Source organism: Gopherus evgoodei, chromosome 12, assembly GCF_007399415.2.
Source record: "Gopherus evgoodei ecotype Sinaloan lineage chromosome 12, rGopEvg1_v1.p, whole genome shotgun sequence".
NCBI classification, from domain to species: Eukaryota; Metazoa; Chordata; order Testudines; family Testudinidae; genus Gopherus; species Gopherus evgoodei.
Genome location: NC_044333.1, coordinates 18388837 through 18410620, shown reverse-complemented (window position 1 = coordinate 18410620; position 21784 = coordinate 18388837). Strand labels below are relative to the sequence as shown.

Here is a 21784-nt window from a genome sequence, read left to right as displayed (position 1 = left end):
GCTGCCGCTTTCAGTAGCTCCCATTGGACTGGAGCGGCGAACCGCAGCCAATGGGAGCCGCGATTGGCCAGACCTGTGGCTGCGGCAGGTACACAAACCGGCCCGACCCGCTACGGGCTTTCCCTACACAAGTGGCATCCCAAGTTTGGGAAACAATGTTTTAATAAAAACTACTTATTCAGAAGACAAAATACTAAAAGACTATAGGGCCCGTTTCAAAGTCTACTGAAGTCAGTTGGATTCTTTCCATTGACTTGGGATTAGACCCTGAATAATATGGAATAATTTAATATGACACACCCAATTTTTAAGATTTTACATTTAGATTTTAGACTTTGTTTACATAACTTTAAGAAACTAAAAGTTAATTGTTGAAGGAGGTTGTTTACAGGTAAACAAGCAGGTGTATTGTACCTGCAATATGGCTTTTTCCATGTCATTAATTGGGATAGTTTGACAAAAATCAACATGTTCAGAATAGAAAGCACTGAAAAAAGTCTATGGCAAAAATTATCAATGAAGTGTTGAAATTAATAAATACCCATATGGCATTGGCCATTGTATTTTTTCATTAAAATGAGAAACATACAATACAGAAGCACCAAAATGGTATTTACAATATGCCTTTGTCGTTTCATGATTAAACTACTGCAGTGGACCCTATAAAAGGCTACTCCTTAAAACCACCGATAAATTAAAGATTCTGCAGCATGCAATGACCCAGCAGAGAAATGGAGTATCTCACTGTAAGAATCTGAGGTCAGTGCTCTGTGAAATTCCATCCAGAAACCAAGCTACTGGTTTTGACCAGCAAAGCCTTAAATGCTTCGGACCTACTTACTTGTCTGACAAACCACCTTGCTCCCTATGCCAAAGTACCATAGCTGAGATTAGCAAAGGTTCTCAAGCTTATGTAACCATGCATCTTCAATGGGAGGGACTACTGGCAGGATGTTTGGGAGAGGAGGGGGAGGGAGGCACAACTTTAAATTTTCTTCCCACCTCAGTCTAAAACAGCCCAAATAAGGATTACTTTCAGATATGCCTTTTTGCCCCCCAGATGTTTGAAAATGGGGGTAAGTTGTTGGAGCACGATGTCAGGTGAGTTTTGTTGTATGGTATTGCTAAAATTTATGTCTCATCATTATTTTAAAAATTATATTAAAGGCATCTAGAGCATAAGGATAGGACTCTCTTTTAGAGTTTGTATAAATCCACATAATTACCTTTTTTCAATAATCTCTCTCCAAGAATATGATTCCGTCACAAATTCTCTGAAATTATCATTGGTAACAATAATGCCTCCAGTTTTATCAGCAAGATGCAGCAAAAATCTACAACAACATTTATTTCAAAGACAGTTAAAATATTTTTTCAGTTTAATCCTGGCCAAAGCCATTCACCTCAGCTAGAAAACAAGGATCATAGTCATATAAGAGGAGCCTTCCCTAATTAGACAGTGTAGTTCTGCTAAATAAAACACGTGTTTTAAAAGTTTTTATAAAGAGGGACTGGTTGACCTCAACCAACCAACTAAAAAATGAATCCCAAGCCTCAACCGACTGCAAGCTGCACTGCTTACTCAAGCACGTTTTTAAGTTAAGTCTTTGCTGCTGGTGGTTATCATAGAAATGCTAACTAAGAACGTTGAATTAGTTTTACAAAAAGTGTATGTAGAGGTAAATAAAGCTGCATGTCTAAAATAAACCAGTAAAGTTGAAAGTTCATTACACAATTCAACCTAAGTCCACTGCCACACATTCTCTTTTGGCTAATCTGCTGTGTCCCCTTGTGCAGCAAGATAATACTTCAGCCCCATTGCATTACCATTACGCTTGCCTGTTTCATCAGCTGTTTTATCAATGAGTAATATATCCTTTTCATAATTATATGATTAAAATTAATGCAAGTTTTTATTATTGATATAATAATACAAGAAATACAGGGACCACCTTGAAAGTACACAAGTTGTTTATTCCTCTGGAAATAAACAATCCCACTTTTTGCTATTTAAAAATACCAATTATGAACTATTTTGGATGTACAGTTTAAAAATAAATAATTAATTCTCAAACAGTTTTGTGAACACAGATTCAATGTAAACAGAATGTGATACTCTGATTTCCACAGCAATCAGAAGTCTTTCCACTGAAAGTATACCGCATTTTGTATTATAATAAATGCTGTTCTATTTTAAGGCATAAGTTTAAAAGTATGTGAGATGAGAGAACATAAAATAACTACAGTGGGAACAACTATGGATTGCCTACCCTTTGTACCTTTTAATTTTCTGACATAACATTGCATTAATGGAGGGGGTTTTATAGACTCAGACTCTAGAACTGGAAGGGACCTCGAGAGGTCATCGAGTCCAGTCCCCTGCCCTCATGGCAGGACCAAATACTGTCTAGACCATCCCTAACAGACATTTATCTAACCTACTCTTAAATATTTCCAGAGATGGAGATTCCACAACTTCCCTAGGCAATCTATTCCAGTGTTTAACTACCCTGACAGTTAGGAACTTTTTCCTAATGTCCAACCTAAATCTCCCTTGCTGCAGTTTAAGCCCATTGCTTCTTGTTCTATCATTGGAGGCTAAGGTGAACAAGTTTTCTCCCTCCGCCTGATGACACCCTTTTAGATACCTGAAAACTGCTATCATGTCCCCTCTCAGTCTTCTCTTTTCCAAACTAAACAAACCCAATTGTTTCAGCCTTCCTTCATAGGTCATGTTCTCAAGACTTTTAATCATTCTTGTTGCTCTTCTCTGGACCCTCTCCAATTTCTCCACATCTTTCTTGAAATGCGGTGCCCAGAACTGGACACAATACTCCAGCTGAGGCCTAACCAGCGCAGAGTAAAGCGGAAGAATGACTTCTCGTGTCTTGTTTACAACACACCTGTTAACGCATCCCAGAATCACGTTTGCTTTTTTTGCAACAGTATCACACTGTTGACTCATATTAAGCTTGTGGTCCACTATGACCCCTAGATCTCTTTCTGCCATACTCCTTCCTAGACAGTCTCTTCCCATTCTGTATGTGTGAAACTGATTGTTCCTTCCTAAGTGGAGGACTTTGCATTTATCTTTATTGAACTTCATCCTGTTTACCTCAGACCATTTCTCCAATTTGTCCAGATCACTTTGAATTTTGACCCTGTCCTCCAAAGCAGTTGCAATCCCTCCCGGTTGGTATCGTCTGCAAACTTAATAAGTGTACTGTCTATGCCAACATCTAAATCGTTGATGAAAATATTGAACAGAGCCGGTCCCAAAACAGACCCCTGCGGGGTTATTTATTTATTTGATTATTTATTTTTAAGAACTACTAAAATGTGCTGGTGCATTTACTTTTATTTTCATGTTTAATGAGTACATGATGGTTAGACTGCATATTCAACAACATCAATCATGCACTATGTGCAAGAACATGCCATCTCCTTAGTCAGTAGAAAAACAAAAGGGTGGATTGCTTACCAGCTGGGAGGGAGGGAGACGCAGCCAAAAAGCTAGCTTCCAGATGGCTAGCTCAGAGCTTCAGCTGCTTGTCTTTGCCAACCTTTAAAGGGTTAGCTGATAAAAGAAAAACTTTTCTAGCATGTCCTTCTAACTAGTGGCCTTTGCACTGGGAGACTTTAATAGAAATCATCATTCAATGATTAAGAAAGCTAACTGACTGTGGAAAGAAATGCCCCACTTGCGATAAGTGAGACAGATCTGTTGAAAGACTTCCCCAGAACTTCAAGGTTGGAGGTGGTGTTTAAAATAAGTATGATATTTTGTTGACATGTTTCTAAATAAAACTGGGATACAAGTCTGACATTACCTGCCTTTGTGTATAGTTTACTACGATATGGCACACTAGGGCTATGATCATCTTGAGTGCAGCAAGTCTTAAGAGAGTCAGCATTTCAACATATGCAACCTATGGAACTCAAGCATAAGGTAACAATCTCTTGTCTCTCCCATGCCATCTTAGGAGCTGGAAGGTAGAAAACGAGTCAGGTAAAAACTCCCTCTTTAGTTCCTCTTCAGTAGTTCACATGTTATTTCAATGAGCACAGATCCAGACACGTGTGTATTCAATCTCCACAAGTCAATGGGTTATAGATTAGTAAACCTCAGCAAGTGATTTATACAAAACTTGTCAAAGACACTTGTCCTCAGTGAGGACTAAAATCCATGACAAGTTTTAATGAGAGAAGCTATCAAATTATACAGAATACCCATGTCATGCAAGGATGAATGATGATAGTTTAAAGTTGCTAAGATTTGGCTACATATAATGCCATTAAAAATGCTGGCCTTACTGACATTCTGAAAGCAGAAGGTGAACAAGGGTAGGACAGATACACCACAGTTGCACACAAAAATATGGAACACCTCTTAGACATGAAATTGGTGCTTGGCTCTCCAGGTTAATGGCTACCTCACAATATCAGTCATGAGGTGTGACAAAATCATTGTGTATCTTTTAAAAGGATTTAACTCCCATCTTTCATACCTGTCATCATGAGCAGCAATTGTTGCTCCCAATACCATCCTTGCAGGAGTTAGAGACAATATTCCAACATCCTGGAGCTGTGTTAAAAAATGCTGCTCTGTTAAAAGGGTAAAACAAACATTCAGTTTTAAAGGCAAGGCTTTCTTCTTTAAAGTGTTTATTTACAGAATTTACATCTAGTCTACATAACACACAAAACAGCTTATCTTCTCTGATAACAGTACCTACTGATCTGCATGGGTGGCACGCTACATCTTAGAAATGGACTACTGCTGGCAAGTCTGACGTGGATGGAGTCAATGGCCCATAAGTTTCTAAATTCTAACCTGCCTCTAAAACCCATCTCCCCCACCCGTGGCAGGTCAGTTATATTAAAACATTTCAAACTAGAGTGCTTAAAGTTAGGCACCTAAACAGGTAGCTTGATTTTCAGTGATGGTGAGCACCCAAAAATCCCATTAACTGAGTGTTTTATTTTCCTAATTAAAGTGAAGCTACTGCTTCTTTACTTCACAGAACTGTCTCAAGGATGAACTAGCTCAGTCTTATAAATAAGTTTAAAAATTTTAAATTATTCAAGAGGTGAGAATGATTTTAAAAGAAATTAAGAATAGTGGAGGAGAGGTAAAGCTGTGAGTTTAAGGACTTGTAAGCATTAAGGCCTTGCCTTCACTAGCAAAAAGATGTGTTAACTCACATTAGCTACCACAAGTTAAAAACCTAGTGAAGACAAGGTAGTTTGTAGTTTTCATACAAGTTAGGTCAAGTTAAAGACTATGGGAGCACCTAAGGTTTAACTCCACCTGCTAACTCTCATGAACCGACAAACTGCCAATGCCGGGTTTTACCTTATCTTAGCTAACTCGAGGTAAGAATACGTTTTTTATGATAAAGATGCACCCTCAGTGTCTTAATGAAAGTGAAATAATTATCAGCTCTTCAAATAATGGTCTTCAACACTGTTGAGAAAACCTGGAAAGGTTTCTCTAAATACCCAAATGTTAAAGTATAAAAGATGAAGTATATAACACCTAACTGGATATTGTCAAGTGATTCAATAAAATTCAGAGAAAGGTAAAAAAAACTTAATAGAAATGTCAGTTACTTAGCAATTCAAAATTAGGTCATTTATCAATTACATTTTTGTGACAGGTCCCAAATATCAAGAGCTGAACTTGGAAAGAGAGTTACTTAGATTGAATCCAAAAGAAAATAAAGCAGGACATTATTTGCCTCACCTTTGATGTTAGGATGACGTTTTGTTCTCCACTGTGGAACAAACACAGTAATATTTCTATGGCCACGTTTCCAAAAGTAGTCAACAGCTATTGCAATTCCTCGACAGGAGAAGAACTTCTGGAGACCATGACTATAAAAAACAAGTGAGATTGGTTCATGATGAGTTGTGCAACTATGAACACTGAAGAAATTCAAAGTGTTAAGGTGAAGTTATAGCTTACACTATAAATACAATACCATCAAAAAAATAAAGGTAGGGGAATGCTTATTGCTCTAGCTACATACAAGGTGCTCCATACAAGAAAGAGAGTTTAGTGCAAAAAAGGGAGAAGTGTCTCTTCTGCCATATTACCTGACTCCTTCCTCTCAAAGCAAGACAGATACACAGATTAGCCTGATTCAAGTTTTGTAGGCAGAACTACAGCCATCAGTCATGGCAGGGACCAGGCCCTTGTGAAGAGCCCAGCAGCTGAGAACTTCCGAAGTTGAAGCATATTCTAGTTTTATGATTAGCTACCAATTACAGATTAAAATGATCCATATCCAATTAATTATAATGAAAATAAGTATTGTGCTGCAAAGCACCAGATTCACCTTCTCTCCAGTTAGCACCAAAATGTATTTCACCGGGAGGGCCAGATGTTAGGACCTGCCTTGTTAGATTCCTTGGAGTAGCAGATATTGAGTTTGGGAAACAGAAGGCCCTTCACTCCTTTCCTATCCGATATTTTGGGCCAGTAATTTTTAGCAAGATCAATCGATTATGTAATACCTCTGAGGCTAAGCTTCCTGAATTTTTTGCAGTTCAGATAAACTGCAACAGGAATAAAGTGGTATCACCTTCCTATTTCTGTGACCTAGCCAAGTGGCTCTAATAAAGAAAAGCAAACCAAGAAAAGCATGGAACTAGCCTAACATGGAAGATACAGGTCAATTTACCAGAAGTTAAGATAATTTGTTACACAGCAAGACTTGATGGAAGTTAAGAAATGAAAATAGGCGGGTAAGAATTTGATTCCCAAATCAGTAGCTAAATCCTTCAATTACAAATGTTTAAAGTATCTAATAACTGTATGATTATAGTCCTGAAGAATATTACTTATTACAGACTTTAACAAGGGTTAGTGATAATACACAGCAATTACAGTTTGGATTATAAAAGTGGCTACAGTTAAAATATTGAGCCCTGAGTGTACAACAGCCCAATACTTCAATTTTTATCTCCTACTAAAGTTACTCTTGAAAATGATTAGACTCAGCTGTTCAAAAAATTCCAACTAGGGATAGGATGTAAACAGATAGGAATAATAATGCTTTTATATGCAAAAGAAATGGATGCTGTTCAGCAAAAATGAATGGAGCAGTATTCAGTACATGTAAAATTGCCAAATATTGAACAGAATTTAAGTTTTTATTCCAGAAACCATGATTTCCAGCATCCAACTTCCCAAATGAAAAAGTTGCATAGGCCACTTAGCAGTCCACCCAATTTCAAGAACTGAACTAGATAAGAGAATTGGGCAAAGGGAAGACTTAAATAGCAACAGGTAGAGATAGATCTCCTTATATTACAAAACAAAATCTCACTGAAAGTTTATGAAACAGATTAAACAAGACTAATACCAGTTTAAATTTTTAAAATCACTATGTTTCATATCCTTCTACAGATCAGAAGCCAGATTTATAGCAGAGCCACACACAAAGTAGAGACAGCAGGATAGATTATAACAGGTTCAACAGAATTTAAATCAACAGGAAAGCAACTTAATGAAACATCGCTCTGAACAGAAACGAGGGCAGCAGGTTTCAGCACACGTCATGTTTTCTAATCAGGCAGACACCAAGAGAATGTAAAGTTATGTGCATAATGCAAGAACTAAACACATCGTGGATCATATGCATTTCAGATCAGGGATCTCAGAAATAAGGCAGTAGGCTGCATTATTCAGTACTTTAGGATATGTCTACACTGCATTTGGGAGGTGTGATGTAGCACAGGTAGGCACACCTGAGCTAGCTTTGATCTAGTTATCTCACTAAAAATACCAGCGAAGCCACAGCAGCATGGGCAATGACATGGACTAGCTGCCCGAATATATACGGAAAGTCCCAGAAGAGCTTCACTCAAGTGGCTTGTGCCAATTTAGCTACTTTGTCACTAGATTTGGTGACTTTTTGGTTTCCCTAATGCAGGGGTCAGCAACCTTTCAGAAATGGGGTGCCGAGTCTTCATTTATTCACTCAGATTTAAGGTTTCCCATGCCAGTAATACATCTTAACGTTTTTATAAGGTCTCTTTCTATAAGTCTATAATATATAACTAAACTATTGTTGTATGTAAAGTAAATAAGGTTTTAAAAATGTTTAAGAAGCTTCATTTAAAATTAAATTAAAATGCGGAGCCCCTCACACCGGTGGCCAGAACCCAGGCAGTGTGAGTGCCACTGAAAATCAGCTCATGTGCCACCTTTGGCACACGAGCCATAGGTTGCCTACCTTTGCCCTACTGAAAAGATAAGTGTCAAAGTGACCAGTGACAAATTTAGCGAGTTTCACTGCCAATTACAGTGACATTCAGAGAAAGAAGTCACCAATATGTATAGTCACAAAATCATTCACAAGCAGGTCAATAGCGTTAATAAAATCCATTCCATGCTGGTCTTACTACATTCTGTTGCGCACCAAGTCAACAACATTATGTCTCAATTGAGCATGTCCTCTGAAGGAACCACAGTCCAGGGCTTATTGGGCTGAGATCACTCTAATCTGCAGGTGAGGAAAAGAAGTTTGTGGAGGCTAATAATATGTTACTAAAGTCAGGCACACTTTGGAGAAAGCAGCACTTTGCCAGGGCTTATTTTTACTCAAATGTGTTCTTTCTCACTGCTCCGTAATAGGCAGCACAACCTGTGATGCAGGGAAATACGGCTATACTGGGTGGAGGAGACAGGTTAGCCAGTTAGGAGAGCTGCAAGGATGAAAGTTGGGGGTGGGGGATGAGACAGGGCCATGTGCCCCATTGGGGCATGGGGAGGAGGGGCACTGTGCCTCCAGGGATGAAGCCCTTACTACAGGATCAAAGGTGGAGCTAGCTTGATTTAGGTTCCTCTTTACTCCTTTCCCTGGCTTGGCCTGGGATTAGCTGCCTAGCTGTTTTCAGAAATGAAACCCTGGAAGCATGGGGGGGGGGGGGAAGAGAGGGTTCTGGCTAGCGGATTTTTGTTTTTAAATCTATTTTCTTGGGTCCCTGCAGCGCTGAGCTCAGGTCAGAAGAATGCCCTCTTCCCCCTGGTTCTGGGATCTCCCTTTCATTAACCTGTAGACTCAAATCCAGGCTGGCAAGAAAGGGAGGTTCAGCTGATTTTAATTAAACCCAGCTAACCTGGACTGCAGTGAACAGAGCGCTCTTCACAATGAGCAGAGGGTTGCAGTTTCCTTCTCAGTGAGCAGAGGGTGCTCTTCTGATGATAGTGTACTGTTGTAGTTGCTTCTGGTTTGCAACAGAATGTAGTAAGAACAGCATGGAATGGATTTTAATAACATTATTGAGCTGCTTGTGAATTATTTTGTGACTATACTTGCCTGTGTGTGCGTGTGTGCAAATATATATTAATTTTTGGCTCCTTTTGAGTGCTTAAACAGCTACATTTAGCAACTTTTCAGGATTTGTCTAGGGTCTTCCTGCTATATGTGGAGTTGGCAATGTTGCGCACCTCCATGGTTTCATTGCTATTTTTAGCAAGCTAGCTAGATCAAAGCTACCTTGGGTATTCCTGTGTGTACTGTAATCACACTTCCTAGCTGCAGCGTGGACATACCCTAAATGTTTTGAAGTCTACACTTATTCCTTGAACAGCTAGTTTAGAGACTTTAGATCAACTAAATAACCAACTTATAAAATAAGATCTGCTAGCAGACATCCTAAATTAATGTCTGTAACACACTTTAATCCCCAGTAATCCTCCCCCTCTTTTTTTTTTTAAATCCTCTTTTTCTAAATTTCGTCCTTGCTTTCTATTTTTGACACCACCTACAGAACAATTCTCTGAGTGGGGCTGGAGCAGAAGGGGAAAGATAGACCACTAATTATATTTGAACTGTAAATGAGAAACAATGTGGCTCCATTTATGTAACACAACATGATTGTGCTTTTTCCTGATAGAAATAGTACTGTGTGTGCTTCACACAACAAACATCAACATTTAAATAAAGTAATGCAATTGTCATAAAGAGTTAGCCCTCACAGAAAACCCTTACCTTCAACACCCTACTGTGCAACCTTTTTTTTTTTTTAAAGAAACAAAACACCTATGCCTGATAATTTTAGCATCTGAATAGTCTTAGTTGGCTTTTGACATTCAAATCTTTGCTATTGATTCTTGTTTTGCAGAAAACTCTGCTATAAAAGAACACATTAATTCACATGATTGTATTTTTGTAAAAGGGTTATTTTTATTTTAAAAAAAGAGTGTAGAATTTGGAGGCTACAGAAAGCAGCAGAACTGGCAACGGCTCCTAAAACTGTAAGTTATGCCTCTCCTGCAGTCTCTCTTGTTGCAAAACTTTTTTTTTTTTTTAAAAAAGTGACACAAATGAATGATTTTGCCACCTGCATTTGAACAACAGACTTACAATCTCTCTCATGTAATCAAACTGTCCAGGCAGAAGCCTTAGAGCAGCAGCTCTTGACCCTCAAGACTCATGGAGCTGGCAGGCAGGCAAAATGTGCAGTGATAAAGATATTGCGTCTTCCTTAAAGGTGATCTGCATGGGCAAAAAGAGGGGAGGGGCATTTGTGCTGCTTTATTATGTATAGAGAAGGTAGGATTGGGTCAGGGTAAGGTTATCAATTGATAATTCATGGCAAGAGAAAACTGATAAAGAATTTAAACTGCTTGTGTTCTACCCTCTTCTCCACCTTGCATCTGTCTTGGCTGTTGAGACTATGTTCTTCAAGGCAGGGACAGTTGAGTATTGGATTTGTACAATGCCTAGCACAATGCTCTCTCCCCCCCCCCCCTTAGTTGGACCTTAGGCACTACTGTAATAAAACAACAACGAAATAAAGCCTGGGTAAACGGGGCACTGCTGAAGAAGCTGAACTGTGAAATGTGGTACTTGAACTAGGTAGGCCTTTAAAAGATAGCAAGTAACTGTTGTTAAAGACTCATCTTATTCTCAGTTGCTCATGTCGTATGGAATTCAGTGTTCCCCAACTTGTGTATTTACAACTGGGGTGGGGCCACAGCAAGGCAAAGTAGAGAAGATAATAAGCAGCATAGCATAGCAGCAGCAGGACAATGTCAGAGAAAGCATTTGCTTTCTCGAACATGTAAGGTTTTTTCTTTTCTATAACTAAGAAAAGAGAAGCCAGCTTGGCTGGGCTTTTCCAAAGAATCCAGAAGATGTTATTTTTTATGCCGCTCTGATTTTTCTCTTATTTTAATAAATGTTGTTTTAAATGTTGCATGGATGTTTCCCACAGTCCACCTGAAAGGCCTTCTCTTCATTAAGAAAAAGGGTATGTTTTTAAACACAAGTTAGCCGGTTAAGGTAAACTCTAAGCTGACTGAAGTAACACTCCCTTACGGTTCACCTGAACTACGTAACAAGTGTTTAAAACTACAGCTTGCCTAAACCAGGATTTTATACATTAACATGTCAGAGACACACTTCTTGTTCCTATATAGACATAACCTAAAAGAATAAAGTTCAAAAGGCAAAAGGTGTGTCTAGAGCCTGATGCCCACTCAGTTTCAGAGATTTTCCCTCCCAAAGAGGTGTGCTGCATGGGGGGAGAGGAGGCATGATTTGGTGGAGGTGCAGATGACAGAATCCCCACTTTAAAGTACATAGAAAGCTGTGGATTTAAACAAAACCAAAAAAACCTCAGGCCTTTCCTATACACAACAAGGCTGCAAATAAACAAATCAAGGGCATAACCTTGACAAAAGATCAGATACTCAGTAAAGCATTTAAACTTCTTGATGGCTCTGTTACTTTTAGCTAACTTTCCTCACCCTCATGTTTTTGTAATCAAAGTTTTCAGCTGACTGAACAAGGAGGCAGGTGTCATTGTGAATAGGTTTAGGGAAAGCACTTCAGGGTATGTCTACAGAGCTTCGCAAACTTCACTGCACTGCGACCCCCTTCTGACAACAAAAATGACCACATGACCCCAGCAGGTAGACCAAAACCTGGGCCCATTCGAGTCCCATTGCCCTGGGCAGGAGGGCCAAAGCCAAAACCCAAGCCCTGTCACCCAGGGCTGAAGCTCCTGAGCTTTGGCCCCTGGCAATGGGACATGAGCTTTGGCCCTGGGCCCCAGTAAGTCTAATACCAGCCCTGGCAACCCCATTACAATGAGGTCCCAATCCAGTTTGAGAACTGCTAGTCTACACTGTATCTGGGAGCGAGCCTCCCACCCTGGATCCACAGATTTGTAGTGGTGAGGCTCAGACTAGTGCACTAAAAATAGCTATGGTGCTTTGATTTAGGCTTGAGAGCCTGAGCCAGAATGTCTACATAGCTATTTTTAGCACACTAGCACAAGCCCCACCACCACAAGTCTTTCCACCATGGTTGGGAGGCTTGCTCCCAGATACAGTGTAGACATTCTGTAGGGATTTGTCTTCACTGCAAGTTATCTTGTTACTCTACTTGAGCTAGTCTAGCTCTAGTGAGCGCAACCATACTGTGAAACACTCAAAAGCAAAAGCTGCCTAGACTGATAGGATAAGCAGCATACAGTGATCTGATTAATAGCTGACAAGTTGTAACTCCAGCTGCTGCATCCCCACAGCATTACTAAGGCCATTTCTACACTACCACTTATGTCAGCAAAACTTAGGTCATACCTGTGTTGCTGGCAGATAACTGCCTGAGGCCAAGCAACAGCGGGGGGGTCCGTCGCCTGGTGTGCCGTGCCAATAAACACACCAGGGTGGAGAAGCAAACCAAGTTTATTTGAGATCTCAAAGCGGTGCAGGGAGAATGACTCAGATCAAGCACACCTAAAACAAGCAGTCTGTTGTTCCTTTATATCCATGAGAACTTCTCACTGACTAGCAATCCCCCGTTTCCCCTCCCTCTTCTGTTCAGCTGCAGCATTCTCTTCTCACACATTTCTTTGTTTTCCCCCTCCCTTTCCCCCTTTCTACTGCAGAGACATGTATGCTGTATCTAAAAGTGGCCTTGAAACTTGCTTTAGCCTAGCTTCAATGTATTATAGCAGACAACTGGCTGTTACAACCAAAAGCTAACTGCTAACATTACATTTTTGCAACTATTAGTACATTAGGTTACACTAGGTTACACAAAGTGTTGAACATGGAGGAACATTGGTTCATTGAGGCCTACAACAGGAGGGCTTTATTGACACTTGTGGTGTACCCCCTTTCCGAGTTACCTAGGATTATGCCAGAGTGACACCAACAACCTTTGTGACAGTTTCGCTGGCATAAGTGGTAGGGTGCACAGCACTATGTCGGTGGAAGAGCTTCTCCTGCCAACATAATTAAACCACCCCCAACAAGCAGGGGAGGGACAGCTCAGTGGTTTGCACATTGGCCTGCTAAATCCAGAGTTGTGAGTTCAATCCTTGAGGGGGCCACTTAGGGATCTGGGGCAAAAATCAGTACTTGGTCCTGCTAGTGAAGGCAGGGGGCTGGACTCAATGACCTTTCAAGGTCCCTCCCAGTTCTAGGAGATATATCTAGTTCCAATTATTATTATTTTATTATAAGCGGCAATAGCTATGTCAACAGGAAAGCTCTCTCCCATCGGCATAGAGCAGCTAGACAAGAGATCTTACAACAGAGCAGCTGCACCACTGTAAGCTCTCTAGTGTAGACATAGCCTAAACTTGAGTATCAGAAAGCACACAGGCTTCAACCTGTACCACTCCCTCAACCAGCAAGCTAGCCTGAGCTTAAAGGACCACTCAGCTCACGCTAGAGAGCTGTTTGTGCGGATGGGAGTTGGTTAGAGGCAAAATTCAAGTTATACCTTAAGCTAACAATGTAACAAAAACAAGCTTTAAGAGTAAGGGTCTGTATGGAAGTGAAACTTTAGGCAATGGCTTAAGAATGCTTTAAGGTATTTTCTTTTTAATTCACTATCTGTTAATTGAGTGGTCATTTCAGAGTTTTTCCACCAAGCGTAATACATCCAGACATTTATTTTTTGAAGCATTCAATACCTTCTTGAGTGCTAGGAAGAACAATGCACATATCTTCTGACAGAATTTTGAGTTCATACTATTACATAAAACCCCATTCTCTTTCCCTAGAAAAATGCTCCTTCTGTAATAAGCAGATATTAAAGAGGATGTGGTGGATTTGTTACTTTCTACATAACCCCAGCAATTTGCATTTCTTTTCCATTAATATAAGTTTGGGAAATTGGTCTAAAAAGGTTAAGACAAATTATGACTCAATTATGACTTGCAGTTTGCATGACTATTTTCTAAAGAACAAAATCTGAACCATGAGGAAATAGCTCATTTGTAAAGCTATTTACAGTAATGAAAACACTGTACTTTTATTCAAGTACTGTCACACAGTTCTGGGTCATAAAAAATTTCCCCATAAGAGCTACCAGGACTGCAACAGTCAAGTGACAGGAAGTGTTAATCAAATACTTCAGTTAACTCTTATAATTCTGGCATTTTCAAGACTGGTATCCAAATTAATTCTTCAGAGGATATACCTATGGGTCCTTAAACTGAAGTTAGAATAATAGCTACCAAATTATCTCCTTTGGTTAATAACCTCATACTTTAAGGAAGGTAACACTATATTTGAAAGCTTCCTACATTATCTAACAATAGACTGGGTAAATTATTTATCTTGGAACAAATGGTTAACTCACTTCATTGACCATTCAAGATATGCCACAAGCAAAAAGAGGCCAATTTCCTCAGATACATTCATTTACTCAAAACTTGCTTTTCTGACTCCCCCCCCCTTTAAAAAAAAATCTTTCTGGACTGATTACAAAGAGGTCCATGAGACCAGTATTAGATCTTTGCTCTTCAAAATGCATTAGTTGTATTTAGCCAGTGAAAGTAAGATTTGTCCTCTGACTGCAAGAGTGTGCAACTACTTTCAGCATGAATATTTGGCACCTGTGAATTTAAAGCCCGTCAGTGCAGTAAGTGCTCAGACATTACGGTGCTGGAGGCTACAAATACCTTTTTGAAATAAGATACAATAAGAAACCTTAAGAATGCTCTTAGAGATCTGCCAGAAAGCACTGAATCTCTGGCCACGGGTAAGGTTCCAAGAGATGAGATAGGAGGATAGTAGCCAGTTCTGGAAACACTCTCAAGTTTACTCAACTATCAGCAAATATAAGTGGCCTGAAACAGGAGTCATCAGACTAGCACTAGCGGAAAATGAAAAACAGAAATCTGTCATAAAGTAGATGGAATAAAAGGGTGAAGGAAAAGATCAGAGTTTTTGTAATGCACTTAGTCCTGTGATGTCTGAGCAACCTTGAAAAAAAATCTACAATTTTGGGAATGTATCACTAGTTAGACCATTTTTAAACTATTTAAAAAATACTGACAATAGACTAATAGGATGTTCTAACTAGAAAAGACTGCACCCCACAAAGAAACATCTCTCAGATGCCAAAAATTCAGTCCATGATATTTATGTGAGTAACCTATTTTAATTCTACTAAGGGCTAAAGAATTAGTCACTACTGATGTTTTGTATTCTAGGATTTCAGTTTAAATTGAAATACAGTTAAGAGCTACAATATGAACTCCTAAAGTAACATACTTTGTTAGGAATCTGACATATACCCTTAACTACAGTACTAACAGGTGCTGCTGTTTTAAGACAAATTGCTTTCTTTTAATCTCTCTTCTGAGAAGCTATCAGGTTTTAAGGATGATCTGTAGGAGTCCAGGGAACATCTGATGAGACCAGCACCTGTTGAGATCAAATTTCTGGCAAAAGCCCTACATGATTTAACATCGTGAAATTTCAACTCAACATCTAGAGATGCAGATTTTTTCTTCTTCAATTTTGAATTTCTTTTGTGGCTCTAACAGCTATGGCATAAATTTCTTCTTGAGTAATAGAACTTTAGCACGTGAATGTTTATTCATATGCAACAAAATAAAAATGTCCAGCTCAAAACGGATGTGAAGGATCCAGGCCAAGCTGTTGCTAAAATATCCAATGCAAGAAAGGTATCTTTCTTAAAGCCTTGAAGGAATGAAATAAAGTTCAAATCTCCTTTTCCCAGCAAAATAAGGGAAAAGCTACCTTTATTGTAGGTAAGTACACTCCAAAGATATGATTAGAAGCGGAGATACCTAGACTAAATGTGCAGCTTAACAGTAAGAGACTTCAGAAACAACCATGATCTGCATCTGAATAGCAGAAAATAAGGTCACAATCTGCATAACCTCAAATATCTAAACTTGAAATGATATTCAGTTTATAATGCACTACAATAAATTTTGACTTTTTATAAGCCATTATAAAGGTAAGTGAGAGGAGATTTCAAAACCAGAAGCATGATACACTACAAAATAATCCACAGTTAAGAGTTCCATAGAATATATATTAAGTCATAAGTACTTTGGTAAAACAAAGATATTTTTGTACTAAATATTATTCTGTTGTATACAAGCATTCATGACACCCTCTGCACTCTCACATTTTCTATGACCAAGCAAGCCTCTTTTCAAGTCCTTCATCCTTTTCATTGGATCCAGATGTTGATAGCTATCAGCCTCTTCTAGTGTGCAAATGAAACTGGAGCTTGGAGAGTGATGTTAGGTTGGGTAAGGAGCTGGAGGAATTTGTGGAAGTTATGTTCTCCCTAACAACTAAGGAAATTTGTTAATCTTGTTAACACAGTGGACAATTTAGTGAACTGTGAGTTGGGTGGTTAAATCCATGGCTGCTTCTAGATGTACAAGGTGTAGTAGAGTCCACTTTTGTATCCTCATATAGCCAAAAGTTTGGAGACTTCACATTTGCATGCATATATGTATATACAAATATGTACATATTTACAGATACTGATGGGAAACTATATTCCAGCTTTTTAACAGCATAAAGAAACAGTAAATATTTAGGGCAGGAAATAAAGAATGCAGTAAATTGATATTGCAGGGAAAATTTACATATTCTGAGAAATATTAAACTAAAGTACATTTGTTTAGGACACAGATTTAAGGTAATTCTATTTAACAGCATCTTGGATCTAATGGCTACAATTGAATAAGACCTGCTGTATATCTCATCCAGCTGAGAGCACTTCCTGCAGCATAGGATACTTCACTGAATCACCCTTACAGGCAGCACTCTGGCCTACTCTCTGAAGTGTCCCATTCAAACACTGACCTCAGTCGCCACCTGAAGTTTTATGTCTATAATTAGGTCCTTCATATCACTTCAGTTAGTATTTCCTGCCTTTAAAGCAATATATTTAAAATAAATGATCTGTTTTAAAGGAGGACATGAAGTCTAGTTTACTAATCGGGAGTAAATTACACCGAGAGGGTGTAAGTTTATTTTGGTTTGATTTTATTTTTGCTGTAAGTAATCAATTTTTACTTTTTGCTGGTGAGTTTTAAGATGAGATACTTATTTTCATAGTAGACAGTTTCTTTGTTATCATTGCAGAGGAACTCAAAGCAAGATAGGGTTACTTCTTATCTTAGCATTAGCCAGTGGAGCAACAGGAAGCTCAATTAGTCTATTCCTGGAAAACAGCACTTCCTCAAAAAAGAAATGAAATATTCCTAGATTATCACACTTCCACATTCCATTTCTATGAAGAATTCTCAAGCAAGTAATCATTCTACTACTCATTTGCTTGCAAACTTCATAATTTGAGGTGCATGAGATCAACTAAAGGAGAGGGCAATTTAGAAGTCCCACCTCAGGGCTCATCCATACTTACAGCTAAATCAGCACTGATGCAATTGATGCAGCAGTGTCGATTTAGTGAGTCTGGTGAAGACAAGTTAAGTCGATGGAACAGCGTTTTCCTGTCAATGTCCATACTCCACCTCCCTGAGAGGTGGAAGGTAAGTTAGTGGGAGAGAATCTCTCAACACATTGTGGTATAGGCACTAATGTAAGTCAACCTAAGTTACGTCGACTTCAGTTACGTAACTTACATAACTGAAGTAGCGCAACTTAGGTTGACTTACAGCTTGAGTGTAGACCAGCCCTCAGTCTCACTCTTAACAAGTACAGGTAAAAACTGCGAACACCTAAAATCAGTCTAACTGAAAGGTAAAAATCTATTTTCAGTAACAGAGGGGTAGCCGTATTAGTCTGGATCTGTAAAAAGCAACAGAGTGTCCTGCGGCACCTTATAGACTAACAGAAGTATTGGAGCATAAACTTTCGTGGGTGAATACCCACTTTGTCAGACGCATGTGGGACTCTGTCACTTTTTTCAGTAAGTTTATTTTGTACACTGTCCTTTTCACTGTTTCCTCTGTTTGTTAGTCTTTTACACAGCACCCAGTAGGCAACAAACAAAATACACAACTCCCCTTAGTCTGTCAACTTTTGGGGGGCAGAGACTACTTTTACTGCATGTTTGCACAGTGTCTAGCACAGTGGGGCCCTGATCCTTGATCGCAAGGGAGTATTAATGCACTGTAAATATTTTTAGCAGCAGGAAAATGCGACTATAAAAAAAGCAAAAATTGGCAAGACTTCAGGCAAATGTAAAAAGCCAACCCCCTTTTACTCAAATTTTTAAATAATTAGATTTTAATGTGATGCTTACCCTTAACTCCATTGATAATTTATAAAATATTCTCACTGCTCAAGCATTACATTCTTACTGTTAATTATTTTTGTTTTCACTTGTTAAGAAAATGCTCATTAGTTGTCTGCCAGAACACTAAATATCAGGTTACTGTTTATTTGTAAGTTTCAATCATACAACTTTTATAAAGCTACAATATTAGGTTAGGGCTCACTGCTGAGTTCTCTTTCTGAATTTAAGTGGGGATGCGTTTCATTGAGATTGCATAGTGATAGTTTAAAGCAGTTGATTAAAAAACTGCACATATCAGACTGTGTTTGATAGTTGCTTAATAAAAACCCTGTAGATTTAATAAATGAAAAATGAAAACTGAATTACCTTAGAAAGGATCTCTTCTCTCCCTGGCCCTATCTGATTTTAGTTTTCTATATTACAAAACAATGTTAAAAAGAATTCCGTATTATATTAATATATACATTCTTATGTAAAAATATGAAGTGTGCATTTGATCATTTACAATCATGTCTATTAATGTGTTAGTGCACAAATATGAAATTGAAGAAATTAAATCACAGGACACCTGTTGTATGTTTTCAGGACTCTCCTCAGTTCTTGCCAAGATGCGGAAGTCAAATCTTTAAAAGGTACCACAGAATAACATTTAAAATATAAAAACTTAGAATTAGGACGATAGGCTATATATAGTTTCTCAACTATTAGTATGTACTACTTTATTTTTTAATTGACTTACAAATATTAACAATTATAGTTAAAAACTCACACCTATTTTCTCAAATACTAAAAACTTTTTAAAGTTTTAATAAATAGATAGTAGCTCTATTTAGCATAAGGTCAAAGTCCTCCCCCCCCTCAAACATACACACTCTTCTCTGGGAATTGCTTAACACATAACAGAAATGGGACTGCTATTCTTATACCACCCACATCACCACGGTATTTGAGCATCATCTCCTAGGTATGTATCTAGAAGAATTTCTAAAGCACCTAAAGGAACATGGCAACCATTAAAACAGTAACACCATACATGTTTATAACAGAAACTGGAGAATACAGGTATTAAACTGCAACTTCTTCTACAGTTTAAATAGGCAATTAAATGAGGTTCATGTTGCTCATCTAGCTTGCAATGGACAGAATTCACCACTATACACCTTACCAAATTAGCCCATTACTACAAGATTGCTGGGGAACTCTGTTGGAGTAGTAAATAAATAGCTGGTCATATGGAGGCCAGTTAACAAGAATTTTTGACAAGAAAACTTTTATACCCAGGTTGTGCTCGCTCCTCCCAGTTTCACTTTGAAATTCATTGACACTTAATAAAGAAAAAGTAGCGCAAACTAGCAATACTTACGAAATTGCAACGTTGCTTCCATCTATAATGATGTGTTTTAAATATGCTCTCCCAGGTTCATTTTTCAACTCCAGATTATACGGCTTTTTCAGAGAATCCATAAACCTTTGAACCCCAGTAACTGAGGCATCTGTATGATGACTGCATGGTCCCACTATCTTCCTCTCTCGATTTGAAGCATGCACTTGGGATGGAAACACAGAAGTTGGAAGAGGACATTCAGTGGGTTTTGGGATATCAAAAGAGGGTTGGTGCAGGAGTCTAAACTGGGAAGGATTGCCATGTCCTGGTCTCTCCACATGAACAGGTTGATTATTCTGCGTATTCGAGGGCCCTGCAGATTTTTGCTGAACTACAGTTTCAGTCTGAACTGATGCACGCCCTCGGTCTGAGCTCCCTCTTGCTACAAAGTCAACATCTTTTAGTGCTCCATATTTCTTTAATTCTTGTGCAGTGTTAAAAGACGGTATGAGACCATCAGTTTCTATATCATTTGTCCTGGAACTGGGACTCTGATCAGAAGAATTCAGATGTACTTGTTTACAATGCTCTGTTGAATTTTCAGTGGAAGGAAGAGCAGTTTTATTTTTATATTCTGTCACATGCATTTTGTCTTCTGCCCGGAGCTGTGAACGTGGTGAATTCGCTCTTTTTTGTTTTATGCTTTTTGTCTCCTTTAAAGTATGACTGGGTTTAAGTTGATTTTTACTGATAGAACCTCTGTCTTTCAGAGTCTGTGAAAGATCTGCATTGCCATCTGAATGCACACTTACGGTTCTAGATATCTGCGGTGACCGTTCTTTTTCCTTCTGAAATGTTGTACTTTCCTTTTCTATTGCTTCCAGCAGCATTAATGGTTCCATTGATTGTCCCAGTTCACTAATAACTTTCTCTACAATTTTTTGGGAATATCCCATGGTCCTGAAAAAGTTTACAAGAATCTTGTATTCCATTTCTTCACTAATGTCATCATAGTCTGTAACAGAGAAGTGTGGATCATCCGACTCACTGCAGGTATCAGAAATCAGATCAATAACTGCATCCCTATCTGGATCTTTATTGCATGGGGTAGGCCTGCTCTCCTGATCACTTTCTAATGAAAACTGTTTCTTAGGAAGCCTTTCCTCAGCATCAGAACACCTCCTTTTACATGACTGTCTCTCTTTGGAAACAGATGCCTCAAGTGGAGTCATACCATTAATAGGAACAAAACACCTTCCTGGTGCATTGGAAAACACCGTATCCATTTGTTTTGTAAGCTCTGTTACAGGGGTTCCAGCTTTTTTTCTTGCTTCCTCTCCAATTGTTCTTCCATCTCCACTCATTGCAGTTAGTTTTGGGGTTTTGTTCTGTGAGAACTCTGGTGTACTTTCAGAATCTGTAGTAAGATCTATAATATTGCCATCTACTTCACAGCAATCATTTTGTGTAAGATTCAGAAGTTCTCTTTTAAGCGAGCTAGGCAAGATCAACAAGTCCATTGTATATTTATCTGCATGTGCTTCCACAAATTGTTTAAATTGCTTTTTTATGTTTGATTCCTTTTCACTTAATAAGCCTTCATTGTTTTCAAAGAGCATCACAAACTGCTGAATATGACTTCTAGCCATCACAACAGCCTCTGCACCACCCTTAATACTAAGTAATCCTATTTCCTGCACTGTTATATCAGCACAGGTATCCTGAATAAGATAGTTAAGAAACAGGCTCTGTGCTCCAACAAAAATGCAGTGCATGTCCTTTGGATAACATTCCTTTTCTTCTAGTTCAGGTTCACAGAGTCCCTTAATATACTCCTATAAAAGGGGACAGGGGGAGGAAAAGAGAGAAAGCATAATGAACAACTTTTTACAAATTAAAAGTGTCTATACAATTTCAATATTTTTTGTTTAGGCCAATGATAGGC

General features: G+C 38.6%; 1 protein-coding gene across 2 annotated transcripts in view; it reads right to left on the bottom strand.

Moving 5' to 3' along the window:
- Window positions 1-21784, bottom strand: part of N4BP1 (NEDD4 binding protein 1) — a 35998-nt gene that overhangs the window by 3481 nt on the left and 10733 nt on the right. Inside the window, exons 2-5 of one of the 2 annotated variants that reach the window (XM_030581214.1) lie at window positions 19879-21674; window positions 5747-5877; window positions 4509-4605; window positions 1227-1334 (exon numbers count right to left, since the gene is read on the bottom strand). In XM_030581214.1, coding sequence (XP_030437074.1) covers window positions 1227-1334; window positions 4509-4605; window positions 5747-5877; window positions 19879-21674 — 2132 coding nt within the window. The remainder of the gene's footprint in view (window positions 1-1226; window positions 1335-4508; window positions 4606-5746; window positions 5878-19878; window positions 21675-21784) is intronic. The other variant, XM_030581215.1, reaches the window with a different exon arrangement.